The sequence below is a fragment of the Seriola aureovittata genome, chromosome 3 (genome assembly GCF_021018895.1).
Source record: "Seriola aureovittata isolate HTS-2021-v1 ecotype China chromosome 3, ASM2101889v1, whole genome shotgun sequence".
Lineage (NCBI taxonomy): Eukaryota > Metazoa > Chordata > Actinopteri > Carangiformes > Carangidae > Seriola > Seriola aureovittata.
The window spans coordinates 17,095,586-17,122,714 of record NC_079366.1 but is presented as its reverse complement, the minus strand read 5'-3'; the positions used below and the strand labels follow the sequence as shown (position 1 = coordinate 17,122,714).

General features: G+C 41.2%; 2 protein-coding genes across 3 annotated transcripts in view; one reads left to right on the top strand and one right to left on the bottom strand.

Moving 5' to 3' along the window:
- zcchc7 (zinc finger, CCHC domain containing 7) overlaps positions 1-9,373 on the bottom strand; it is a 51,390-nt gene extending 42,017 nt beyond the window's left edge. The window contains exons 1-3 of the mRNA XM_056372640.1: positions 9,299-9,373; positions 4,368-5,004; positions 2,154-2,388 (exon numbers count right to left, since the gene is read on the bottom strand). Of these exons, the coding sequence (XP_056228615.1) occupies positions 2,154-2,388; positions 4,368-4,895 (763 nt within the window). The 5' untranslated portion in view covers positions 4,896-5,004; positions 9,299-9,373. The remainder of the gene's footprint in view (positions 1-2,153; positions 2,389-4,367; positions 5,005-9,298) is intronic.
- A 10,334-nt stretch (positions 9,374-19,707) lies between these two features.
- pax5 (paired box 5) overlaps positions 19,708-27,129 on the top strand; it is a 53,165-nt gene continuing 45,743 nt past the window's right edge. For both annotated transcript variants that reach the window (XM_056372453.1, XM_056372452.1), the window contains exon 1: positions 19,708-20,217. In XM_056372453.1, the coding sequence (XP_056228428.1) occupies positions 20,172-20,217 (46 nt within the window). In that variant the 5' untranslated portion in view covers positions 19,708-20,171. The remainder of the gene's footprint in view (positions 20,218-27,129) is intronic.

The following is a 27,129-nucleotide window of genomic DNA, read 5'->3' as shown; positions in this document are numbered from 1 at the left end:
ACCACAATCTGCATTTTTTTAATGTTTTGCAGTTGTGACCAGCTCCTTCATTTCCCTTGTGAAATACGTCATGGGAAAACAGTCTACATCAACAGCACAAAAGTCAGGCATTCATTTGATGCATATACTGTTTCAAAGGGACAGGGATGGCAGGCCCTCCTAGCACCTCTGCCCTTTTGGTTAATGTCTTATTTTATAAATGTGTATTCATATTGGTGAAGTCAGCAGAGGTGGTCTTTGTTTCGGTCATGGTGGCCCACCTTTGCCATAAAGCACAGCAGCAGATCCTGGCTGGAGTTCCATATTTTCCTATTCCTTAACAAATCCCATGAAAAGACCAAAAACCAACAACATGTCTGTACCTCCCAACCTTCAAGACCTAAACCATTAAAGCAGGTCACAAATATATGCTTTCATTTTTTAAACAGTCTCACTTTCTTGGGCACTGTGTTTTTTAGCAAACATTACTCAAGCAAGAGTATATAGTCTAGAGCATGATTGCGAACTAATATACATTTGGTGCTGTATCTGCAGCAGGAGTGACTCAAAATAAACTACATTTCGTTGTAATGAAGGAACATGTCACCAAGTAAAACAATGTGGCTCATTGCTGTGTTTTAATAGTTTCTGGACAACAACGGAGCTCTGTGGCACAGGGGAATGAGCCATATTAGACTTCACAGACAATTCTTGTTCGGATCAATCCATTGTTGGTTTTGGTCTCGTCATTAGATTCATAACAATAACAAAATATGTTTTTGCCCCTTTTTTATGTGAACACACAAAAGACCCAGCCCTCCCTCGGAATGAATGTGTAGTATCGAACTGGGGCACAGCTCAAGACTGTTGAGGCTCATTCCTAAAATTTCCTTCATTTCCCCTTTTTTTTTCTCTCTCTTTTTTTTTTTTTTGACAAAACCCTCCCCCATCCCTCCCACTTTAAGACCCCTTCCACACCACACCCATGGCCCCCCATGGTCCCCCATGTGCAGATATGAGGTCAAGCTCCAAAGATCACAGAGAGAAGCCAAACGAGAGAGAGGGAGAGAAAGAGACACAGAGACCTAAAATCCTCCTTTCCTCCCAAAACCAGGCCAAAACCTCAAGCCTTCCCACCAACTCCAGACCCCCTCCTTTAGCCCAGTTGTGTGTAGAGGAGGCAGTGAGCACTCTTGCAGAAACATCAGCCCAGGGAAATTCAAATGAGGAAGAAACAGTGAGAGAGACACAGAGAGAGGGAGAGCGGGAGAGAGAGCACAATAGTGAGAAAATAGGATAAAAGAATGAGATGGGAGAGCGTTAGGTAGGAGGGAGAAGGAGGGGGGGAGCTGGAGAGTAGCTGGAGAGGTTGCTGAGGCTGCAGGTTAAGATAATGTGTAGATCTGAAGAGATTTGCAGGGAACATTTTTATTCATTTTTTGATTACTCCCATCTCTCCCGACCTCCCCTCCCTCTCCTCCTGCGTTGTTGTCTCTCAGTTTGTTTGTTTTTGGCATTAGCGTTATGACTGTTGGTATGCGTGTGTATGTACACATGCATGCTGATTAGAACTGGAATATTTTATAAACACAAATATTCACACTTGCACAAGCCTGCACGCACATATCAATACATAATGCACACAAACATACTTAAAGATGGATCAGAGAAGAGGGCGACTGCGCAGACAGTGCCAGGAATGCTAAGAGCTTACAAATTCGTAAACATGCAGACACAGATGCTGCATATGTACATACAAACATGCACGCACACAGAACGTTCATAGTGTAGCCCATTGCTGTGCCCGCTCCTTATCAATGTGCTGCAGGTAGGCTAAGTGTTCTGAATGAGCTGGACCATACAAAATTACTCACTGCTTCTATTCTCCTGGTCACACACACAATCAAATGCACAAAAACATATCACAAAGCTTTGGACAATGAAATTATGAACAATACCCAGTGCAGACAGCACACACTCACTCACACTCACACTCACACACACACACACACACACACACACACACACACACACACACACACACACACACACACACACACACACACACACACACACACACACACACACACACACACACACACACACCACACACACACACACACACACACACACACACACACACAAATGAGGTCACACGTAAACACGAGACACACCTGCATTGCTGTCAGACCCTCCTTCCAGATTGAGTGAGATGGATTGGTCTCCTTCCTGGTTCCCTGGACCCAGTATCATCCAGTTCTCTAGACAGTCCGAATCAGGTGAATCAGAAGAATCCGAAGAATCAGACTCACACTCAGATCTGGATTCAGACTCTTCCGAATCCGATTCTGAGCTGCTGGAATCCACAGTCACCGGCACACTGAGACTGCTCTTCCTCTTCTGGTCTGCCTAGATGACCAAACAACAACCATATTGTAGATGTCAATACAAAGCTTTCAGTTGCACCATTATGCATCCCTTACTGAACTAATCAAACCACTAACTAGGTGTGAATTTTAAGTATAATTTGATTTAAAAACAGCCCATTCATCCACTCTTTCATATGAGCATCATCTCTTGTTTAAGTGCATGAAAAAATTCTATTCCAGTTGAACTTTTGGTCAATGCTCTGGTGCAGCAGCGAACCATTCAGTGGCTTGACTACACGCCCCACTTTTGCTGCAGATCAACACACTCAACACCAGTCAGTCATTTAACTGGAACTGGCCACTGGACAGTAGATTGACAAAATAGTGCTCAGCACTGTCAATTCAGAGGAAAGGGAAAACAAAATGGCCCATGTGGTAAACATTAAGTCAAAAACATACAACTTGACACCATCAAATCTCCCTGTCTTAAAACGACAGCCAGATGTCCATATGTATATTATTTGCTGTAATGATCCCTCCTGGCCATTAAGAGATCCCTTTCCAACAAATTCCCAATATAAGTGACAGAAGGCAAAACCCACAGTCCTCATTCTGTGCAAAAAATGTAGTCCGGGGCATCGTGTGGCGTAGTGGTCTAAGCAGGCGCCCCATGTGTAGAGGCTACAGTCGCCCCGGTTCGAGTCCCGCATCGGACGGCCTTTGCTGCATGTCATTCCCCCTCTCTCTGCCTCCCCATTTCCTGTCTCTCTACTGTACTATCAAATAAAGGCATAAAAAAGCCCCCCCAAAAAATATATATAGTCCAAACTTTATCTGAAGTTAATATAAGGTTACAGCAGTCTGCGTTACATAAATCAGGTGCAAATCTTTCAAAATTATAATGTTTTTAGTATGACATTCCCTTTTGTTTACCCAGGCAGCACATCCTTGCTGAGCTGCAGGGGAGGGACAATAACAAAATTACATAATTTCTACTGGGAAACTTTTCTTTCTTATTTCAGATATACCTGACTTAGTGTTTTACAATACAGATGTGCAAGAAAAGGACATCAAATTTAGATGGCTCAAGTCAGAGCCAGTCAAAGTCCATCTATAAAGCTAACTGAAGTGTTCTAGTGTAAATTCACAGCACTTCTAAACCCTCAAACAACCAACTCTACAATCATACTACACATACTACACACTCCCCATCCCTCCAATACATTCCATATTATGTGAAATTGGTATAAGCGGGCAAGAATAAATCAGAATGAAGCATCAGCTCTAACAGTTACACTGTGTAGTTTATATAATGGTGTGATCTAAAGTACACCATCTATCTGCTGTTTGTGCTGCTACAATGTTTGTCTTCACCAAAATGACACAAGAGGAACATTTTCTATGTATTCTGGTAATTACAAGGAGTTAATGATCCCCAATCCTGAATCTTAATCACACAAAAGTACAGGTACCACTGGTTGAGGGAAGATGGGCTGGTTTGGGACTGGGGGCTGTTGTCTCACCCAGAAAGTCTGTCAGACTTTTTCAGACTTTAAGATACGTGAACAATTAGGCTAAACAGTTAGCTACAAACAGCCAGCTTTAGTTTTAGCTTGTTCATAACAAGTTGCTATTAACCCAATGAGCACATCATGACTTAAACATTGGATGGGAGAGGGCGCACAAAGCAGTTGAAACTATTGCTTTTCTGAAAATGTATGCAAAATATGTTTTAATAAATTACTCTAATTAGCTTTTTACTTGCAAGACCTCTATTGCACCTCTAATGAGCATAGTTGTCAATTCAATTAAAAATGTAATTTAGCTCATTTTAACACAGTCATTTTCTCTTCCTTGGCTTCTCTGCTTAGTACTTTATAAAAAGATCTGTACAGTAAAGTCTGTGTCGAATGTAGTTCAGCAGTTACCTCAGGCAGAGACCCAAATGAACTATATGAACGATACTGTGGACAACTACATCAGAGCAATCACACAGTAGCGTCTCTCTCTGTCCTCTACCTGATGTGCTGGGGTGGAAGTCAGCAGCCGGTGTGAGCCTTGACCCTTTAAGGCACAGACCCCTTCATCATCGGCAGTGTCATCGTCAGAGATGGAGATGACATCAGGGCCGGAGTCAATCACGATGACCTCCTCAAAAAGTGATGACGACCTCTGACCTTTAGGATCACGTTTCCCCTTCTTCTGGTTATCACTTTTCTCTCCTTCCTTCTTCTTCTTCTTCTTCTTCAGGTGTTGTAGTAGCTTGCTTATATTAGGTGACGGTGGCCCACTTTCTCCAGTGTGCTCCAGCTCTCCGTTGGCGTCTGCAGTCTCCTCAGTCACTTCTGGCTGCCGGCTGTCCTGGCCCTCCGCCTTCTCACCTGTGCCCTCCTGCTCCTCCATCTCCCCAGCATTAGAGGAGTAGTGGAGCTGGCTATAGAGGCGGAACTCCAGCTCGCTGTTGGCCTCTGACCCCTCAGAGTCTCTGTCATCCTCATGGTAGAGATCATCCTCCAACTCCTCACGGTCTTGATAGGTACAGTACATCACTGTAAAACACCCTCAACACACACATTCGCACACCTCACCAGCTCCCACACACACACCCACATACACACACAGCTGGGGTGACAATGACCTCAGTGGCTGAAGCCGGCTGCAAGGATAAAAGCACAGACATAAAAACAAATGTGGGTTAGAGTAATCAACTGATCACAATTAATAATTGTTTAATGCACAAAATAATATATTATTATTACACCTAAAAAACAACTCTTTTGCATGTTTAGCCGATTTATGATTAACAATGCATACTTAATATTGTTGCTAATCCCTTTCATTCTAGTTTGGCCTACTCCAATCACAAGTTTCTAAAACCCAAAGTAACATATTCAAATTGCTTGTTTCATCCTCTCCAGCAAAATAGTTGTTGATTAGTTTACAACATATCGATTCATCAATGAGTCGCCAAATCATTTCAAGATTTTATACATTTACATTATTGCTGTCAGCTTTCTAGGAAGCAAGTTACCAGATTACCAATACATATATACAAATATTAATACAGTTGAAAACACTGCCAGGTGATTCAAGCGTCTGGTGGGAAGCTCAATAATCCTATAGTTAGCAGATGCTAGACAGTATCATATTGATAAACGTTTGCAGTAAAATCAGAACCAGAACACAAAGATAAGTAAACACAGATGTCTTGAAACAGATGTGAATTTTTGGATTTCTCTCCGTAATAAGTTTCAATCCAATGAATTGGATTGATGCAAATACAGTGTAGCTGAAAGTATTTGTCAATGAATTGATTGCTAGAAAATTAATTGGCATCCATTTTGATGATCAATTAATAATTTCAATAATTTTTCAAGTAAAAATGCCAAACATTTGTTTGTTCCAGCTTCACAAATGTGTGGACTTCATGATAGAAAACTGAATATCTTTAGGTTGACTAAAGGTTTACTAATAACTGCTGGTCAGACAAAACCAGATATTTAAAGATGTAACCTCAAACTGCGATGAGCATTAATAATCATTATTTTCAGACATTTTGTAGACAAACAATTCATCGATTAATCAATAATGAAAATAATCGTTAATTGCTGCCCCAAGATACAGTTACTTAAACTATAATCTACAGCACTGAAGAATAAGTGGACACAGGCCAGCATCAATTACAGGAACGGCACAGATTTCAGTCTTGTTCTGAAATCCATAAGGGCTTGTTAACAAAGCTGAAAGAGAGCACGGTTCAGCTGCGCTCATTTTTTTTATTTTTTTTATCTGTAAACCATTTCATCAGAGGTTTGGTGCTAAGACACAGCTTGGATCCAGGTTTATCATCTGTCCAGTGCTGCTTTCAGCAAACACTTAACATAACAGATTATGTTAAGTGTTTGTTGAAATCAGGCCCACTTTGACTGATTATGTTAGAAACACTGAATTATCACTACTCGTTGTAAAACACAGTGTTGCTAATTTCCCAGTTTCTGTCTCTCTAACACACACACACACGCACACGCACACGCACAGACACAGACACACACACACACACACACACACACACACACACACACACACACACACACACACACACACACACACACACACACACACACACACACACTGGACAGAGAGGGGGCATCGGCCCATTGCTCTGTCCAGTCCTGCGTGTCTGTGCCATGATGGCTGGAGATGATTGGCTCTCAGACCGCACACACTGCAGAAACGCCACGCTAGACAGCCACAAGCTGCCCGCCAGGGATTAAAGGGACAGAAAGAAGAGTCTGAGGTGAGGGGGTGAGGGAGAGCGACAGTTCTGAAGTTTAGTAGTGCACACGGACCTGGACCTGACAAATGAGTGACTGTGTCTTACAGTGGTGGAATGTAAAGTATTGTACAGTCATGATTTACCAACACATGTGTTTTCACTTAATCTACCTAATTAAAGCCGTGCTCAGGAGTGTGAGGGTGTGTACAGACTGTACTTGACATCTTGATATCTCTCCTGTTAGCTGTGTTGCATCTGTAAAGGTGGGATAACTCGCATCTCAAAAGGGCTTTTCCACGTAAGACAATCTGACATGTTCCACTAGAAAAAGCACAGGTGTAAATGACCTAAAGTACCTTCCGAATATTGATATCAGTATCGGCCTAGAACATCCAGTATTGATTAGCCCATCCTTTGTATTTAGACTCCTCCACATTTCAGGGAAAACTTGTAGTTTTTAACTCCACTATACAAACAAGTTCCTTTGCAGATTGAGGTTTTACATAGAAAACAGTGATCATCCTATAAAATATGGTGCCATGTTATTGATTAAACCACCCAAAGGCGTAATAAAGAAGTCAATAATAATCCAATAATACCAAATACTGACAGAGGCCATTCTACATAATGAATATTTTTACTTTATATAATTTAAGTACATTTTGTGTCCAAAACTTCTGTACTTTTAATTTTATATGCAGGATTTTTACTACTTTAATATACTATATATCTTTTATATTGTGTATATTTTTATCTCCCGCCACCATGGGATACGTGGTATGCAGGTAATTATTTTGTCTTGCTGGCATCTGTGACTCTGTAGACACATTCTTCTGACGACAATAAATCAAGACACACAAACATAGTGGAAACTCAGATTTTCTAGAACCATGTGGCATAAATTGTTAGTGAGGTAGCGCTGGATTCCTAGAAATTGCAGTAACTCCTAAACACTTTAAACTAACCAGTTCATATCAATACAGGGTGTGTAGTATGGAAAGGCAATCATGTTGATTTAAATTTTTTGGTAATTAGATCAGTTAATTGGTCTAATTTTTTGTGATTGCAATAAGTCAATAAAAATACATAGCAGAAACTTCATACCTGCACGACAGGTATTCCGTATGGAGCAGGTGACCTGATTAGATTTTTGTGTGTCTCTGCCATAATATGCATATTAAAACAGGTAAAACTGATTTTTTTAATATAACTTCTGTTAGCATTCTTATTAGGATCTGTCATGGAGCTCATGGTGGGACACAAGGCAATCCAAGTGCCTCTTGTTATATTGTAGTATTTCTACTCTTGCTTGAGTTAGGACCTGACTACTTCTTCAATAACTGTTTGAACATTTGGACAAGTGTGTTGTGTGTACAGTATGTTGTTTATGACAGAGTCAAATCAAATCAGATCATTACTGGTTTTTAGTTAATGCATTAATGTCATCCCTTCAGAAGATTTCCATTTCTACAGAGGAAGTACAAGTGGTGGAAGGATACACAGAAGTCAAGTCCACCTCAACAACAGACTGGTTTGGAAACGCAATACAGAGACTGTCTACAGGAAGGGACAGAGCAGACTCTAGTCCATGGTCCTTTATTTGCACAGCAAGAGGATACAGATCTTTAACCAATCTGTTGTGGCCAGTGCACTAGTCTTCACTGCTATCTATCAGGGCAGCAGCATCAGAGCCAGTCAGCTGCCATAACTCTGTACAATGATTCTCCTGTGTCGAGAGAGGGGACTCCTCTGACAGTGAAGCCTCATTTTCTCCTCATAACAAGACAGACTGTTCACCTGGACTGTAATTTACATTATCCATCACATCTGTTATAGTCAGATTCTTCTGTTGACAGTGTGTACTTTATAGTGTACTTTTTTTAGAATATCCACCTGACTTACATTAATATACAATGTATTATACTTTATTACTATAATTGTACCGTGTATATTCAGCTCATAGTATAAGTATAGCTTGAGTCTATAGTCTGTTTTATTTTATTTAGTCTATTTAGTTGCTGTGTACAATTAAACTTTTGATTGTATGTTGTTTTACCCAGGTCATTGTTTTTGTGATTTATGTGACGTGGCGGCTGCAATGCCACAATGTCCCTTTGGGATTAATAAAGTAATAAGTTCAGTGATTTGAAGATGCTGTGTTGTTATGTTGTTTGGTAGTTCAGGAAAACACACAGTAGAGTGACAGACTGGGGTCCTGAGCGCACAGCCCACTATTTCACAACAACGACAAGCAAAACAACAGAAACCCCTGTTATTTAAAGTGATTATTCACTCTGACTGTAGTTAGCATGGTGGTAGCTGTGGCTAAGTGCTGGATGCTAACGAGCTAGCAGATCGACTGGGGCACTAGTTAGCTCCATAAGAAGCTAGCGTTAACTGACTGAAACTTCCTTAGCCGCAAAACACACGGGAATTGAAAAACGGTCGCTAAACTGTGGTTATTTCAGGTTATTTCCACATGTCGAAAGCCCCTGGTTAGCATGTGTCCCTCCTGTCTGTCCACGTGTTTATGAGCAGCCGGTCGGATGTAAACAATGAAGCACCACAGTCTCAAACACTCATGAAAAGAAACAAACACACGGAGCTAAAGTGGCTCGACTCGAAGCCACCATTGTACATGTTTCACATAAAATGACAGCAAGCAGGAGCTCACCTTTATCCAACAAACAGCAGAGGTTACAGGTGTCGTAGCTGCTCTCTTGCTACCAGCCAGAGGCAGACAGGCAGACTATTTCCGGGTTTGTGCGAGGGGAAATAGGTTGGTCGACCGTAAGGTTTCCCTTCGTCGTTTATTTTAGTGATATTTGTGAGGCTATCATGAAAGACTGGATGTTGTTAGATTAGCGTTGTGTCCAGCTTGTGTCTGGCTTCTTTTTTTTTTTTAGGACTTCAGAAATACTATAATAACCTAATTAATTTAAGTATACCCACCGTACAACCCCAATATAAACCAAATCAGTTGAAACATGAAAATACATTATTTTTTAAAACATCATTTCAAAACAATATTCAGAAGACGGGTAGGGGGTGGTGGGGCATTGCCATGTCCATGAAAGTAGTCTGAGAAATAGCCATTACAAAATGGTAAATTGTGGCCATAATGCACATGGTTAGCAATGATATGATTGGTATTAATGGGCCTTAAGTTTCCAAGAAAACATTCCCCTCATCATTACACCACCACCAGCCCTGGTCCGTTGACACAAGGCAGGTAAGGTCCATGGATTCATGCTGATGATGTGAAATTGGGACCCTATCATCTGTGCACCTCAGCAGAAATCCAGATTCATCAGAGCAGGCTACATTTTTCCAGTTTTGGTGAGCAGGTGCCCTTCAGCAGCTTCAGATTTCAGCTTCAGATTCAGCTTCAGATTTCTGTTCTTGGCTGACAGGAGTTCTTCTGCTGTTGTAACCCGTCTGCCTCAAGGTTTGACATGTTCATTCTGATGCTTTCCTGCTCACCACAGTTGTGAATAGTGGTTATCTGAGTTACCATAGCCATTCTATCAGCTTCAACCAGTCTGGCCTCTGACTTCTCTCATCAACAAGGCGTTTCACAGAACTGCTGCTCACTGAATGTTTCCTGATTTTCACGCCATTCTGAGTAAAAACTCTAGAGATTGTTATGTGTGAAAATCCCAGGAGATCAACAGTTTGAGAAATACTCAAATCAGCCCATCTGGCACCAACAATCATGTCATGTAAAAGTCACTGAGATAACATTTTTCCCCATTTTGATGTTTGATGTGAACCATCAACTGAAACCTGACCTGTAAAAGTAAATCATTCTAAATTAAACATTGCTTTTACTATCTAGTCTACTTTTGTTGGTGGTTACTTCTTCCTCAGTTGTTTTTTTTTTTTTTTTGCTACAAGTGATATTTTGAGAAGATGTCTAAATCTCTAAACCCAAGTATTGACTTATTTCTGTGATTGTCTTGAGTCAATAAGGTTCAATGGTCTAACAACAATTGCTGCATTGTCTCCAAGAGAGCCCTGATTCTGGTCTGCCACTGTATAAAACCTCATAATATTCCCTCCAATGACCAGAAGTATATGGTGGCCAGTTTTTAACATATGTTGAACCACACTTCCTCTGTTAGATATTTACTTCCTTCTCCCACTTAGTTTAAGTTTAAGTTATAAAGTGGAATGGTTGAAAGATTATTCTTGAACTTTGACATAATAGTTTGACAAAACAATCCCAACTCAAGGTCCACTTCCTGGCTTCCTCTTGTGATTCGATTTTTTGTTTTGGAATCTGGTTTGTTCACAAAAGTCCTTCAAACGTTCTCAGAAACAGCCAACAGCATCAGTAGCTACGTTGATTGACTGATTGGAAACGACTCATCATCGAGTGTTTTGAAATATCTGCTGGTGAATGATGATCACAGGAAATCATGAGGAAAAGGTAGCACCATGAGCCAATAGCTGTAAAAGTTCCTTTACCTAACTCAAACACACAGCATATACACATAAAACATACAGCCTACTCACATTAATTTGTCTTGGCTTTAAAAGTAATATCTGTCTGTGACTATTAGGATTTAGTGTTTGAAGCGGCAATGACACATGGCTGGTGATGGGTGGGTAGGGGGTATCCTCAGAGGTGGGTTACAGGAGCTCTGGGCCTTAAATAAGTATAATGACCTGAATACCTGCTCGTACATCTAGTTCTGGTTTCATCCCCTTCCAACAGTATGATCCCATAATATTCACCCGATTGCCTAAAAATAGCCTTTTGTTTAGCTGTGATCTGGAGTGCCTCTCGGACTGGTTGGATTACCAAGCAGTTTCATTGCAAAAGAAATTTCCCACCATGATGCCTGTCAACCTCCACCTCTCGCTCCCTCTCCTAAATATTATAAACTTATTGCACACAGTTCATGTGCTCTGAGAATACCCAGAGATTACATTATTGTGAAATGTGTACTCTGATAATAAAATGTCATTATTAAAGTTAATGTAGTATTGTAAACTGGGCTGCTTTACTTCTGAGTCATCATATCTTTCTGCCGACAAAAGATCCAGCAGGGTCTAATACTGTTTCTCACCACATGGACTATTGTCAGTCAGATGGATGCTAGGCTTTTTCACCTTCCTCAATAAAGGCACAAATATTAGTTATGAAATGTCAGAATATGTCTGTGGTCACATTGGGTGTGTGCATGCATGTCTGAGTGACTAGTATGGACCTTCAGGCCTGTGCTATTATTACATGTTGATGGGAATGTAAATCTATATGTAAATGTAATTCAACAGACTAGCTATCGCCATCAGTCATATTTATTACACATAGAATACAGCAAAATTATGCCATCCTGGCTCTCAGACTGTGTAACATTAACATCCATCTTTTCCTCCCCTTCATTTCATGAGAATAATTGTGAACTCTGTATATCCAACTATAGGCGTCGCCGTTGTAATAATGGTGAGCGAATAGCGTTTTGATAGGGAATCAGAGGGTGAATGCCATCTGATTCCAGAGGTTTCTCCAAGCGTGTCAACACAGGAAAAGGCCATCACAGCGTTGGATTGTTTCCTTCCAAAGGTTAGGCCGCACCTCATGTCTCAACACTATCACCCCTTTTAGCCCATGTATACATCTGACACACATGCACACACGTAATATCCTGCATTTGTTTTGTTTTTGGGGAGTGCATATGGGGGCTCTCTGCCTCCCCTGCTCCCCATATCTCTCTAAATTGGATGCAGGTTTGGGATGCCTCACTGCCTCAGTGAAATTGTGATGTGGCTGCCTGATTTTTGGGTTCCATGCATTTGCCGGTATTTACTATTATTATTTTTTTTAAAAAGAGGTGGAGGAGACTGGCTGAATGGAGGCATCTGGTTCAGCAGTTCATCTCTGAGCGTCCAGACCAGTGGCGTGTTGAAGATGGATGGAGTGTCCTGGACAGGGATTTAAAGTCCCCTGATTTCCAATCACACATTCCAGAGGGATGGTTCTGCCTGATGAATGATCTTTATTGAAGAGAAGGAGTTAAAAGAAGCATGTCATTGCTCTCATTTGATGGTGTTTGTATGTGCCATGGTAGCTCCCACTTTCATTTGACAGCAGATGCTGCAGCCAACACTTGCGCTGGAGTGTTTTATCAAAACAGGATTTTTGTCAGCTGCTCTGTTGTATTGGCAATATTCTCCAACTGATGGCCATTTGTGTACAGAAGCCCTGGTCTAAAGACTAAAACAAGCTAAGAGTGTCCTTGACACCACTATTGCTTAGATCCAGCCGGAGTGATGAAACACTGATGTCACTATTTCACAGAAACTGTACAAAGATTTCCTTGATCATTTTGGGCCTGTGGTGCATCTTCAGGAAAATGATGAAACACGTTTTCCTGAGTACAGCTGAAACAATTCATCAATGAATTTGTTCATTGAGCCACAGATAATTAAACAGTGACTATTTTGATTATTGATTAGTTATGTCATTTTGTCATAACTGAAATGACTAAATTTGCAGGTTTCACGTCTCAAATGTGAATATTTTTTGCTTTTCTTCCATGATAGTAAACTATATATTTTGGACTATTGGTCAAACATTACAAGACATTTTAAATTTTCACCATGGGCTCTGGGAACATTTGCTGACACTCTGTGGACCAAATAATTGATTAATTGCGAAAATAGATGATCAAATTTGAAAATAACAGTCAGTCGCAGCCTTCAAAATGATTGTTAGGTTTCTGAAAAACATGTCCGACCGTCGTAGCATCAGCTTGTTTCAGTTCTGTAACAGGAGGTCTGCTTCCCTTTCTGTTGTTGGTGCAGGCTTCCTTGATACTGTATGTATGTAAATACAACCAGGGACTCTGTATCAAAGCAGCCAGGCAGGAGGAATTCCCTCTGCTAAAAAGACTCGCCCTGGATCAGCGCTTCTGAACAAAAATGGCTCCCATGCATCACCCATATGGGGCTCTCTGTGCTGGAGTCATTCACATATACCGGATGTACAACATTTGTGAGCCTCAAGTCCCATCTCCAGAATTTTTTTTTTTCGACCCTGTCGTATCTCTTCAGTGAGAGTTTAGTCCTTGCAGTCATATCAACATGGGCGTTATATTTTCATTCATTCTAGTGGATATCACAGCATCAAATAGCTTTGCAGCATAAGACACTGGTGGTCTATTAGAGAGGTTCAGTAGATTCTGGAGTTAATATGCCAAGTAGAGCATATACTAATCAGTGGCAAAGCTCACATGCAGAAGGAAACAAATGATAAAACACAGCCGGAGGGGAATGATGAGTTGTCACATGGGCTTGAAATTCTCCGGCATGGAAAAGAACATTTCTTATGGTTCCTAGTGAAATTTTATTCACTCTCTCCATAGAACATTTTCCAGACATGAGGCATGGAACATTAATGGGCCCTTAGAACCAACAACACCTATTTACACCACTGGCTTTGATCTAACTTATCATGCTATGATGGAAGAGCAAAGGAGATGATGCAATTAAATGAGTGGTCCCCAACCTGAGGGTCCAGAGCCCATAAAGATGCCAAGACAAATCTGAGGGTTCACTATTTAACAAAGGGATAAGAAAGAACAACAATCTCTCCTGTTAAATCCTATTGCTTTTTTTTTCTTGTAAAGTTTAGGCCCCTAAAAATATTTGGATGAAATTTTAAATCATGCTATATATAAACCTCATATTGCAATATTGATACATATATAACGATCCATTTGCCTGACAAATCAAACCACAGCATCACATTGATGTAACAAGATCATATAAAATTCCAGTATTTCCATTCAACAGTGCTGCTCATTGATTTGCAACACTGCCCTCAATGCTTTGACACACCCACAGATATTAAAGTGATACCATGTTAAAAAATGTTGGTTTATTGTGTCACTCTTGTGAACATGAGCTGAGGGCTTTACATTCAGGCCATGTCCGCCTGTGATAAGAGGCCACAAGAAGACATGACACAAACCAAAAACAGTTGGAGACAATTTCCTAAACCCCTGGGCCATCTGGAAGTGGAAGCCCTGGTGTTGGTGTTGATATACTTTGAGGTCCATTTTTGTGTGTGTGTTCATTAGATTTTAGACCATAACAGTCACACCTCTTCCAATTAGATGAATTGCCAGTACAGGTGACACCCCCCCCCCCCCCCCCCCCCCAACACACACTCCAGAAGAAACACTTTTTGTGAAGCTCTGTGATCAACAGTCTGTCAGTGCTTTCAACAGGAAAAGACTAGAACAAGAGAACAAGCCTGACAACACCTTTTCAAACCGGACCGAGTGACTTGTGTCTTTGGGGATTAAATTTGTGAACAGAAGCTCTATGCGCTCACACACACGCACGCACACACACAAACACACACACACACACACACACACACACACACACACACACACACACACACACACACACACACACACACACACACACACACACACACACACTCCGTCACCACACGATGCCACGACACCTCTTTCTCAGCTGCGAGTATAAAACCACATTGACAGGAGCCTTGTCCGCTCTTGTTGAATCGTCACGCTGAAATGTTTACCTTTACATACAAATGGCCTGGTGTCATGTTGTGTCACATAATGTTTCATGGACAAATAATGTGTCCCATTTCTCAATCCGCCTTGCAGCCCTTAAGCCCCCTTCTAGCCTCTATAGTCACAGCAACACCCAGGCACCACGGCTGCAAAAAAAAAGAAACCTTGTGTCGCCACCCTGAATTAAATCCCAGGGATACAGAGGTGAGCTCAGTCAGCACTGCAGCTCTGAGTGTTTCGAGGAAAGCAAAGACAAACACATCAGCACCAGAGGCAACTTTTTTGATCTAGCCCAAGTGTTAGTATAGGTTTCTCCGTCTTAGTGCACAGCAATGTGAGATAAAGTTGCTTCAAAAGTATTGTCACCTCACACACTAAAGAGTATTCTGAAAACCATCCCGTGATACACTTTGAGTATATGAGTTAGAAACCTCAACAAAAGTTACAGCGCTCCACAATAAAAGTATTTATAATACAGAAAATGAAGCGGACAGGATAGCAGCAAACACACGAGCAAGAAAATAAGATTAACAAAGTATAAGTGAGTGATGAGAAACTTTGTAAATTGGAATGACTGATCTGTGAATGGTGAACTCTGGGAGACTGTCAGTGAGGATCACTGTAAATTATACACATAACGGAATAATTTGATTATGGAAAAAATTACACAAAGTAACTGAGCACATTTACCCAAGCACTGCGCCTTTAAATATGAATTTTGAGATACTTTTACCGTACTTTCCATTTTCTGCAACTTTGTAATCCACTACAATTCAGAGGGAAATAGTCTACTACTTTTTACTCTTCTACATTTGTCTAACAGCTGTGGCCTCACATAGCCTACAAAACAGGGGGTTAAAGTGAGGTCCACAACATTACACGTTAATCAGTAGTGATCCAATATTATAACGTCTATAATATGACATAATAACAACATAATAAAAGGGGCCACTCTGCATAATGAGTACCTTTATTTGTAATCATTTAAGTACATTGTGCTCATACTTATGCAATCTTAGTAAAAGTAAAAATCACAGGGAAAGACTTGAATAAAGAAATATTTTTACATACTGTAGGGTTACAACTTTTATTTGAATATATGCTCTGCGCACTTTTCCCACGACTGTTTATGAGCTACAAAGAACAGGCAGACTGGTCATGCAAATGTAATTCTTTGAAGTCAACATATTTTCTGCACTCTTCTTCACACATGCATTAATCTAAAAAAAAAAACAACCTTAGAACTGCGGGGCTTTCAACCTTTGTCTTTCCCTGTAGTTTACACTAAATTTAAACGGTCTGGTGAAAGCCAAAAGTCCCAGAGAGACAGAGAGCATCTCCTCCTGTGTTTACGTGTTTACTCATTGTTCTAATCGTCCCTTTAGTTCTTCTGTCTCGCGCTTTAATGCGATTCTTTCCGGTTCCGCTCGGTCAGAGCTCGGGTCACCGATCCAACTACTCCCCTTCATATTAATTAGGCCTACATTAATTAGCACGCGGCTGAAAAACAAACAAGTGATGATTAATATCTAAACTATGGCGAATTCTTTGAAGAGATCCTGTAGGCAAGCCAAATGTGGAGCGACCTCTCACTCTGACTGAAGCTGCAGGAGAAAAATATGAGGGAAGGATATTAATACATTTTATTATAAAACACTGTTACTTCCCCAAACATAGTAAAAACACATGTAATTACTCTTCAGAATAATGTTAAAGACATTGCTATAGGTTAAGTACTTGATATATAATTTGGCCTTTTTAGCTCTTCAAACAGGCAGCTAATGTATAAAATATAATGTCAATAAATGGCTGCATATATTTCTAAAATATGTGAGACATGTCACTTTTTATTTTTTAGATGATATTGATAATAATTTAAAAAATAATAACAATAACAATAATAATAATACTATTAATAATATATAAGATTTTTCATAAAATCATTAAAACTCTGTTGTATTTCTAAATTGTGTGATGTTTATGTAAAAGAAATGTCTGATATTCACGTTTACACCAGTGGCAATTAATAACCAAGTAAAAAAAATTAAAAGCCATAAGCTATTAATCTAATTTCCCCCAAGCTGTGTCCATTTCATGAATTGGAAATTAAAATTTTAATTGTAACAAATCTATTTAATCTTCCTGTACTTCACTGTAAACTTGGCAAAATAAGCCAAATTAAAACTTATGCAGAAGATAATAACGGTTTCTTCAAACCGCTCAGTAGCAGATAATTGTACAGTCTTTCCTGCGAGCTCACACGTTTAGGAAGTGCACTGAATAATCCGCAGCCATGGCCATGCATACAGATTCAACTTTTGGAGGCCTATGAAAAAAGATAAGGATGAGGCAAGTCTGCAGAGGATTCAAGATCTTGTGACTTCCAGAGAGAGTTAGACTATAACTCCGTGCTTTAGGCTGCACGAAGCTGCAACTCTGAAAACAGTAGGCCTTTATCATTAGTGTATGTAATCTACAGCAAATTAATAAGTGACAGCAGGAGGCAATGAATAATAAACATGACTTTGTCTTTTGTAGGAAGTAGATTTTAAACAACTCACTTTAAAAACGTTTCTAATAGTGGACATAATGAACATTTTGACCACACTCATGCTGACATAAAAATCAGTTTAACTTGAATTCCCTCCTGTGACATCTGCTGGAAGTTCAAGCATAGATTAATATTTTCCTGGTAACAGTCCACAATTGATTTAACTGCGGCTGGTTCTCCGCTTGAAGGTCAGAGCTCTACCTGCCTTTTTGTTCCCCGCTATCACATAGAAAACATTAGTAGGCTATTTATGTTCTGATGTTGTGGGCGCGAGCCGAAGGTCAGGGTCGTAGTGTTGCAGCGCGAGGCGACAAGCAGAGCAAAATGGATCGCTGTCTCGCGCTTTGTTCCGCACTCAATTGTCTCGGGGCTGCGCGTGAACCCTGAGACCTGCAGCTGTCTGGAGGAGAGAAACAGAGGGAAGGAAGCAGAAGTTAGACACCGAGGAAAGAGACACAGCCACTATAAAAAAATTAGTCTTTAAAATCTGAATTTGCTTCTGTCACAGTTGTTGGTCAGGTGCTGTTGGAATTTGTGCTGAAATCTCTCATTTTTGTTCCTGAAAGTGGCCTTTATCTCAACATCCATTCTCTGCGTTTTGCCTCCGCAATAATTTACACTTCATTTGCCTTGTCCTTCCCACAAATGTTCACCTGGTGCGTTAACATTCTGTGACTCCGAATCGGTGTGTTAGCCTATCTCGCAGAGACCCCTGACTTCGGGCTCAAACTCTAGCCTGTTAGTTGAAGTCTAGCTGAACGCACTCATGCCTAACTATTATAATTTCTCCCCTAGAGAGAGACTTCTGCAGTTCATGTACTTCCAGCTTTTGTCTTAAAATATGCAAATATGCACATTTAAGTCAAGGGAGAAAAGTGATTTTTAAAACGTATTTTACAGTGTGTTTGTTTGTGGGCGTGTGACACCAGTGCTGATGAAGAAAGATCATTTGGTAAATGAAAGTGTGGGACGATTCAGAGGAAATTTCCAAATCTTTCCACGTATTCAATACGAACTCAGGTCATGACTCACTTGGAGAATAAGTTTATTATTATTTTTATTTTAAAGGGCTTTACCTGTCTTTATTTATGGTAAGACAAAAGAGGCCCCGGGCTTACACAGCGCAGGTTGGCTGTAACTCCATACCAAAGGGAGTAAAACCCTCTCAGTCGGTCTAAAACGAGTGTACAGCCGTGTCTTCAGTTGATGTTTGCTTTAGTAAAACGGAAGAGCCAAAGAGAGCACACACATGTTCAGGAAATCTTGAATGTCATTGTTCCGCCAGAGAATAAAGTTCTCGGTGAGAACCAAACAAAGCGGTGAGTGGAAATTTTCAGTTGGCAAATTAATATTTAAATTAAATGCTATGCGTTCACAGGTGTGTGTCTGCGAACAATCAGAGCTGAGGACCGGAACTATCCGTTTTGTAGCAAACACTTTGCACACAGTGCATGCAGCAGGAGAAGACTGCGCTCTCCAACTGCGGGGCGGTACAGCTGAAGTTGTAGTCCTGCGTGTGTGCACCTGCTCCTGCTCCTCGGTCGTGCGTAATGCGTAAAAGACCACCGTGCGTGTCAGGTGTGCTCTAGAAGAGGAGGAAAGAAGTTTGGAGAAACTCTCACAACGTGTTTGGTGGAAGTTGCTTTAAGGACTCTGAACATAAAATCACTGAAGAACCAACTTTTCTCTGGTTCATAAGCCAATGAAAACTAACAAAAACCTGCGCTGATATTACACACGTAATTTAACGTTACCTAACAACCTGCACAGCTATCTATGGGGTGTGTCCCAGAGGAAATGAATCTAACATAAAAGAGGGGGAGAGAGGGAGAGTGAGAGAGAGACGCAGAGAGGGAAGCTGGTGCGGGGGCGGGAAAGTTTAGTAAAGTGGAACTTGGTAACAGATGCGAGTGAGGGGGGCGCGGCCCTGCAGGAAAAGGTGGAGGTTTGTATGTATGCGTGCGTGTTTATACGTGCAAGTGAGCGTGCACGCGCGTTACATTTGTGTGTGCAGCTCGTGCGAGGAGAAGGACAGGACATGAGCGCACATTGAGAGAGCGGCTCTTTTACTCGGCGTGATCATTTCACGCTTCCCCCCGAAGCCTTTTTTCCACCTAAAGCGTTTAGTTGCAGCTGACTGAGCACTTGCAGGGAGTGCAATAGGGAGCGGAAGGGTCGAATTATTTCAACCTACAACTCGCCCCAAAAGTACTGTAGGACGAAAGAAAAAAAAAAGAGGGAGAGCCGAAAACAGTGCCAGAGAGTGAGGGAGACAGAGAGAGAGAGATAGAGAGAGAGAGGGAGGGAGGGAGAGAGAGAGAGAGAGAGAGAGAGAGAGAGAGAGGGGAAGAGAGGGAGAGGGGGACACTGCGAAAAGTTTTTGTTCTTTTCCTTTTTTCTCCCTCCATCGCCTCCCCCTGTTCTAACGGGGTAACATGGACCAGGGGCCCAAGAGTCCTGCACTGCGGCTGGGGAGAGCAGGTAGGGTCGCACCGGCTCACTTGAGCTTAATTTTTACTTTTATTAACCGTCACTTTTACCGTTTAAACAAGCTGTCGTTTGTTGGTTCACAGTTCTGCTTGTGAGAAACTTTTACATATGTTGTGGAAATTATTTATGGAAGTGGAGGGTACTGGGAATAATTCCTATTTTTTCAACTTTCTGATGGTGTTCTGCTTCATTTCATACGAAAAGCTCGAACTTTAACTCATTTGTTTTTCAACTAGTTGCTCATACACTAGTCAGAATGTTTTATCTCAAGTTTGTGAAACTTTTGGAGTCAGGGTGATCAGCTTGTAGTCTGTTGGTGGAAACTTTTTGCTGGCTTTGTAGACATTTTAGATTTTAAAGAGCCAAAGAAAAAGATGTGAGGCTGGAGAGTTTTGCAGTTTGGCAGTTATATTCTAGCTAGTTAAAAATATGACTGTGATGGAATCAGGGGCTTTGTTTAGCCTTTTTTTTCTTTTTTGTATTTTTGACACTTGATTGTGGGGAGGCAAAAGTGGCTGAATTTATTGGTTTTGGTTGGCACCACATTGTGCGTGAGGTCATCTCCACGTGTTGGTCTGTGCACCATCACCTGAGAGGGCTACCATGATTGGTGCTTATAACATAACGCACAGTGGTTTTGTGCAATATTGTTCTGGAGTGTGTGTGTTTGTGTGTGTGTGTGTGTGTGTATGTGTGTGTGTGGCATGGGGGCCTGCACAGACTCACAAATTCGTTCTCATATTTGTTAAATAGTAGTTCACTCAATAGGCCCTTACTTAAATCAGCATCGTTGAATTCGTCTTATGTCAGATGATGAGCAGGTGGAAACTTTTTGTTTTCAAGTTTGTGGACCAGAAGTTGAACTTACTCACCGGTTCAGCCTCAAATAACTTCAACAAAATTAAGGAGTCTGAGCTTGAGTCTGAGCTTGACTCTGCCCCCGCGTGTCTCCATTACTTTATTCAACAGGTTCATCTCCTATAGGCCTATTCATAAAACAGCAGGGTCTGGTACTGCGGTGGATCAGGCCATCGACTTTGTTATGGCACCCAATGGATATCACATCATTTCATATTGCTGCCCGCTGCGTCTGCATTGATAAAACGTCGTTTGTCATTAAGAAACTGTGGGCAGGTGATCAGCCTCTCTGAACGGGCATCGGACCTGGTGCAGAGCCTTTTCTTCAGAAAAGCAAAAATCAACCTTAGTGCTCCCAATGATTGCCTGTTACTAAGAATATGGTAATACATGCACAGCAGATGTTTAAAACATTGTGAAACAGCATTTCTATTGAGGGGCAGACTGCAGTCAGTGTTCTTCAGATTCAGTTTCACAATGCTGTAGCAGGGAATTGTGCTCTGAGTGCAACACGTTGTCTCAAAATAGAAGTAAATTATCTTGTGCCCGGCCTTCTATGGACATTTGTCATCTAATAATGGCTCTGGTCTGTAAGACAAATAATGCCCTCTTTGCAGTCTTTTATGGAGTGGGCCTTGCCCTCTGATAAACGGTGAAAGCAATGGGATTTGTAGCAATTGGATAATAACCCTTTAACCACAGAGGAAATCAGAGTTTAAAGGAGGCCCTCCCCTGTTGATGTGTAAAGTCTTCAGGGCCCAGGGCCCATACCTACAGCCTCTCCATTTCCTCTCACTTTAAAATACGTGCTTGGGGTACAAAGGAGAATCTGTGAGGATGAATGTCGATCTAATGAGACCCCCCTCTCTCTTATCCCGCCCTGTAGGTTGGCCGTGCGTAAAAGTGCGTAGCCGGTTCTTTCCAAAAGAGCAAGGCCGCCATTTCAGTCACTGTCTGACGATGAGAGGGCCGGTGGCTGACGTTAGATTATTATTTTACTAATAAGAAAAAATAGATAAAAGTCACTTTCTGTTCTGGTCTTTAGAAATCTAAGATCCTTTACTGATGATTTAAATAAAGTGTTCCAAGAATGTGCCATCTTTCCTTTCTCTATTAAAAAAAAACTGAACAATTAGGTTAGGTTCCAGTTTTACACTGTCACCCTCAACCAACCCTTTCTGTGTATGCCTCCCTGCAGCTTAATGATGAAACGATAGGAAACTCTGGTATTACCCCCACTCACCATTTAGGCGTCATACAGTACGTATCTTTTCATATAGGATATCTGATTCTCCATTTTAAAGTCGTTGCCAAAATGCTCAGCAAACAGAAATGATAATCTGTGCAAAGAACAAGCCAAACAAGATTTCTGATGTTGCGTCAGTGCACAACGGAAAGCAATAAGAGCTGCGGTGAGAGAGATAGAGAGTGGAGGAGAGTAAGAGGGGAGGGAGGGGAGAGAGAAAAGGAGAGAGAGATGACCTCACATGGCATAGCCCACTTTCATTTTGACCTCAAGTGCCCCATCATAACACAGGCCGATGTTGTGGCCAGCAGGGCCTTGTACCCCCGTCTGACAGATGACAGACTGGTCTTTACTTGCGTTATCACCGCGTCAAATGATTACAAATAGGTGCGTTTGATTAGGCCTGTGAGTGGGACAAGCAGTCAGCGTGATTTCTACCTGCTCGGTACACAGTCGAGTTCCACCTCGGGAAGTCCAAGACGGTTCACTCTCCAGTCCATATATTTTATTTATTAGTTATGACTTTTATATTTTATAAGCAAATGAAAACTTAAGAAGAGATACGGGAGCTTTCTCATTATGTTTACAGTCAGCGGGCGTGTAATAAACGAGCTGGTGGAGTTAACATGCGCTATTAATTTTTCATTGCTTTTTCGTTTCGAGGCTCGGGCGCAAAAAGCAAAACAGCCGAAGCTTTCATGGTGGATGGAGGGAAGGGAAAGGGAGAGAAGGAAGGAAAGATGGAACACTTAAACAACAACATTGCCTCCAATTTGCCTCCAAATGATTATCAGGACTCAACCACATTCTTACTAATGTTTTAAAAAGTATACACACCCTTTCCCTCCTCCCCTTTCACCCTCCCATCCTCCCATTTCCAGCACTGGAGAGGTAATGAAATATGGTAATGGATTTGGACCCCCGGATTAAAGTCGTCCTACCCTGATGGAAGTTTTCTTCAAATTTCCAACCCTAAAGCAACAACAATTTGTATACATGATTGATTGTGTTTGGATTTTTTAATTGCTTATGTATTTAATTTGCAAATCGGAGAGACAAGGGCGACGGTTGCAATTTACTTCTGTGGGGAAAGAACCGCTCGTGTCTATATCTCAATAAATAAAACCAGACTCGGGCTGCACGGATACAATAGAAACGGAAAAACTAAATTGCACAATATGATATGGCTATGCTTTGGATTTAGAGTCCCTGTTTGGAGATCTCAAGAGCCAAATTTCAATTTTATTTATACATTTGTAAAAGCAGAGAAATACAAAGGATCTTCATTTTAAATTGAACAAATCTGTATATTGGACCATGGATATGAAAAATAGAGTTTGCAGAGTATTTTCTCGCAGCAGTGTCTCCCATAGTCATTGCCATTGTCTTTATATTCACCTACTTTTGCTGCTTTCATTCATATGTGGCCTAAATGTAGGCCTAATATCTTTGGTGCATGATCCAAGTCTAAATATCCAAGCTTCTGTTTCCGGGTTTATTTCTTTTATTTTCTGTTTTTTTTTTTGTTTTTTTTGTCTTAAAAAAAAAGAATATAAAAACAAAATCAATCTGGTTTGCTGTCTGTCAGATTTGTATGAGGCCTAATTCATGAATACTCAAGAAACAGATGTGAAATATGAATGAGGATTAGCGTGAATGCTTCGGGGTGTATTTTACTGTCAGTGGATTAAAGAGCCGGGACGTGGAATCAATGAAGATTCATGAAACCATATTTAGTGTTGAAGATCTGGGTTAGAGGAACAGAGTGGCTTATTTAACAGCCAAAACAGCAGATATACACTCATCCTATATTGTCACATGCTTCCAGTGTAGGCCTGCTCATCGTGGCTCTGCTGAGGGCCCTCTACTTGGACTGCTGGGAAGACTCCTAAGTTAAACCATGTTGGTGGTAAAGTTTCTGTACGTCTTGCATTTGCTCGTGTGTGTGTGTGTGTGTGTGTGTGTGTGTGTGTGTGTGTGTGTGTGTGTGTGTGTGTGTATATCTGTGCGCATGTGCGTGTGCGCGCGGGCGTATTGCCCAAGGTTGAACGCCCCCTCGTGGTTCATCCGGCAAATATCCACACTAAAGAAGCATACGAGAGGAGAAGCAGAACTCAAACCTCCCAGGTTTCTTGATTCTTGGGTTTTCTGGTTTTAGACAGAAAATAACAACAGAGACAAACAGAAATGTGTTTGTTTTAATGAGGACAACCTGGCAGCCTGACCGCTTCTGTTGAATTTGGATTTAAGCCACTTCTTTTTTGGGCTACGAGCGGTTCAACATGAGCCAATCTACTATAGTCTGAGGGCAGAAGTGATCATTATGAAAGGAGGATTGGAAGCAATAATGCAAAGCAAGAAATCTACAAATAAAAAAAAAAAAATCAAAAATTAAATAAACTCAATAATATCATACATTGACCTTTTCAGGATCAGCTGTATTGCCTTGAGGTACATCAAGCCTGTGAGTCTGTAGAGGATAAAAACTAGGCAGATTAAGGTAAAGACTGTTATTGTTGTTGTTCATTAGTGTGCCACTGTAAATTCCAGCGTCTTACATGAAAATAGCAGGAGCAGCCCATCTTTAATGATGCTGTTATATGGCCAAGAATCACGTGATTATTTCTGTCCTGTATATGGTTCTAAATGTGTCTAATCTAAGGGTTATGCGCGCAGTGTAAACACCGAGGAACAAAAATGATTAAATGTCTAGAAACAGGAAGAAGGGAAATAACACTTTTTAATTTGGCTCATGCTTTAGGCTATTTGTGTGGTTAATATTACTGGGGCGAGGCTTAGATATGCCCTCTCAAATCAGGTGGGACTAACATGTATTGAATCCCCCTCTCTCTCAGTTTGGAGTGTAAATGCGCAGCTCGCCAATTGCATTTCATTAAAAAAAACGACATCCGTTTGGATCCGCAATCAATTAGGTAATGAGTGGGAATGCATGTTTCATGTGTTTTCTCTCAATTCTCCCCAAGCTAAAGATTTATGACATTGTTTTGAACGAAAGAGGGAAATTATGCAGGGCCAATTGTTGACAGCTCTCACTCCTGGCCTACAAAGATGGTTAAAGGAACTGAATCAGAATCAGAAGGTTTTGGAATTAATATTTAAACTTAAATGTGTTTAACCAAAAGGCTGTGTGCCTTTAAAATCTGCCCTTTTTGTTTAGGCTATATTGTTTTTTTTATTTATTTCTTTTACCTATAGGAGCTACAGAAGGATGGACGATTGCTGTTTGAGTTATTGAGCATTTCCTCATTTATAAAACCTTGCCGCAACTAAGCCTCATTTTTAGTAATACTCATTTAATTAGCCATTTAATATTGACATGAATAAATTGAGCGCAAATGGGTATAAAGGCATTAGGTTTTTTACTTCGTTAATTGAAATTAAACATATGATCATCTACTCCCCGAGCCCTGCGTCGCTCCACCAAGCCTTCCCATTGGTGGACGGACAATGCATACAGGGCGTCATTGGCCCACGGGATTCGCATCAGCCAATCGTTGCCCTCCCCCGCCCGAGTCTAAGCCGGTGTTGGCGCTGACGCGGAGGCAGCGCTCGCGCCTTGATTGGCTGGATTCGCTGTGAGTGACGGGCAGCTGGCCGGCGCGTGGAGGTTAGGGTTCCAGGGGGTTGGGAGCGCTGGCGCTGTCCGCACGAGAGCAGGTCCTGAAACGCGGCGTGCGCCACCGTGGACGCTGGGGCGCAGGCAGCTGTACTCTGTGTAGTTAAAGAAGCCCGTTATGTACATATTTACACCACAGTATCGGCGTCTTCTGGCGTGAGCGCGGAGAAAAGTGCCCTCTGAATTTCGACAGGACTGTTTTTTCCCCCAGCGCGAAGAAATTCGCCTTCAAACTCTCATATAAACCGGGAGTCCTGTAGCTACGTTTGTGCAGCGAGTCCTGGTCAACAAGAGGGGGACAGAGACAGAGACCAAGAGCTGCCAGGATAACAACTCTCAAGTCAGCCTCTGAAGCTTTTACTCAAACCAGAAAGTGCTGTTTCTTCCTTATCTGCTGCGCAATTTTCTCTATTTCCTTCCTTTTCTTTTTCCTTTTCTTTATCTTTTTTTTTTTTGGCATGGTGGATATGAGACTTCAAGATGTGAGCGCACTCGCTTTGCTGATGGGAGATTACCAAGTGATGTGAAAGCAGCTGCCGAGGACGATATTCACAAAATAACCTGGAAAAAAAAAAAAAACAAAACAAACAAAAAAAAAAAACACCAAACGTGGATCTGTAACGAATATTTTTCTTGTTCAAACTGGGCATTTTTTTTCTTTCATATTTTTCTATTATTAAATATTTTGAACAGACTGAGAGGAGAAACTTCAGCCCCCATCGCAGTTCAGGGGTCACGTCCAGCGGACCGAGGACGAGAGAAAGGGAGGGAGGCTATACTTTGTTTGCTCTCCATATATACCCACATATACATTTTATATATAGTCTATATATATATATATATTTTTTTTTGTTTGTTTGTTTGTTTGTTTTTTTTGTTTTTTTTTTTCAAAAGTTTTACATTCCTCATCCTTGGACTTGGTGCAACTCGGTGTTGACGTGCAGCTGAAGGAATGAGCACTATTGCTGTCGTTTCCCTCCTCTGGTTTTGGAGACGCCACGGTGTCCCGTCCCCATGAGGAGGAGGGAGCCAGTCACTGATTCACAGTTTTTGACGCCGTCCACCTACAAATCTCCTCTAGTTAAAAGTGCTACAACCTGTCTCACCTTGTCAATCAATTAAAGTTTCTTTTTTTTTTTTTTTTTAATTAATCACGAAAAAG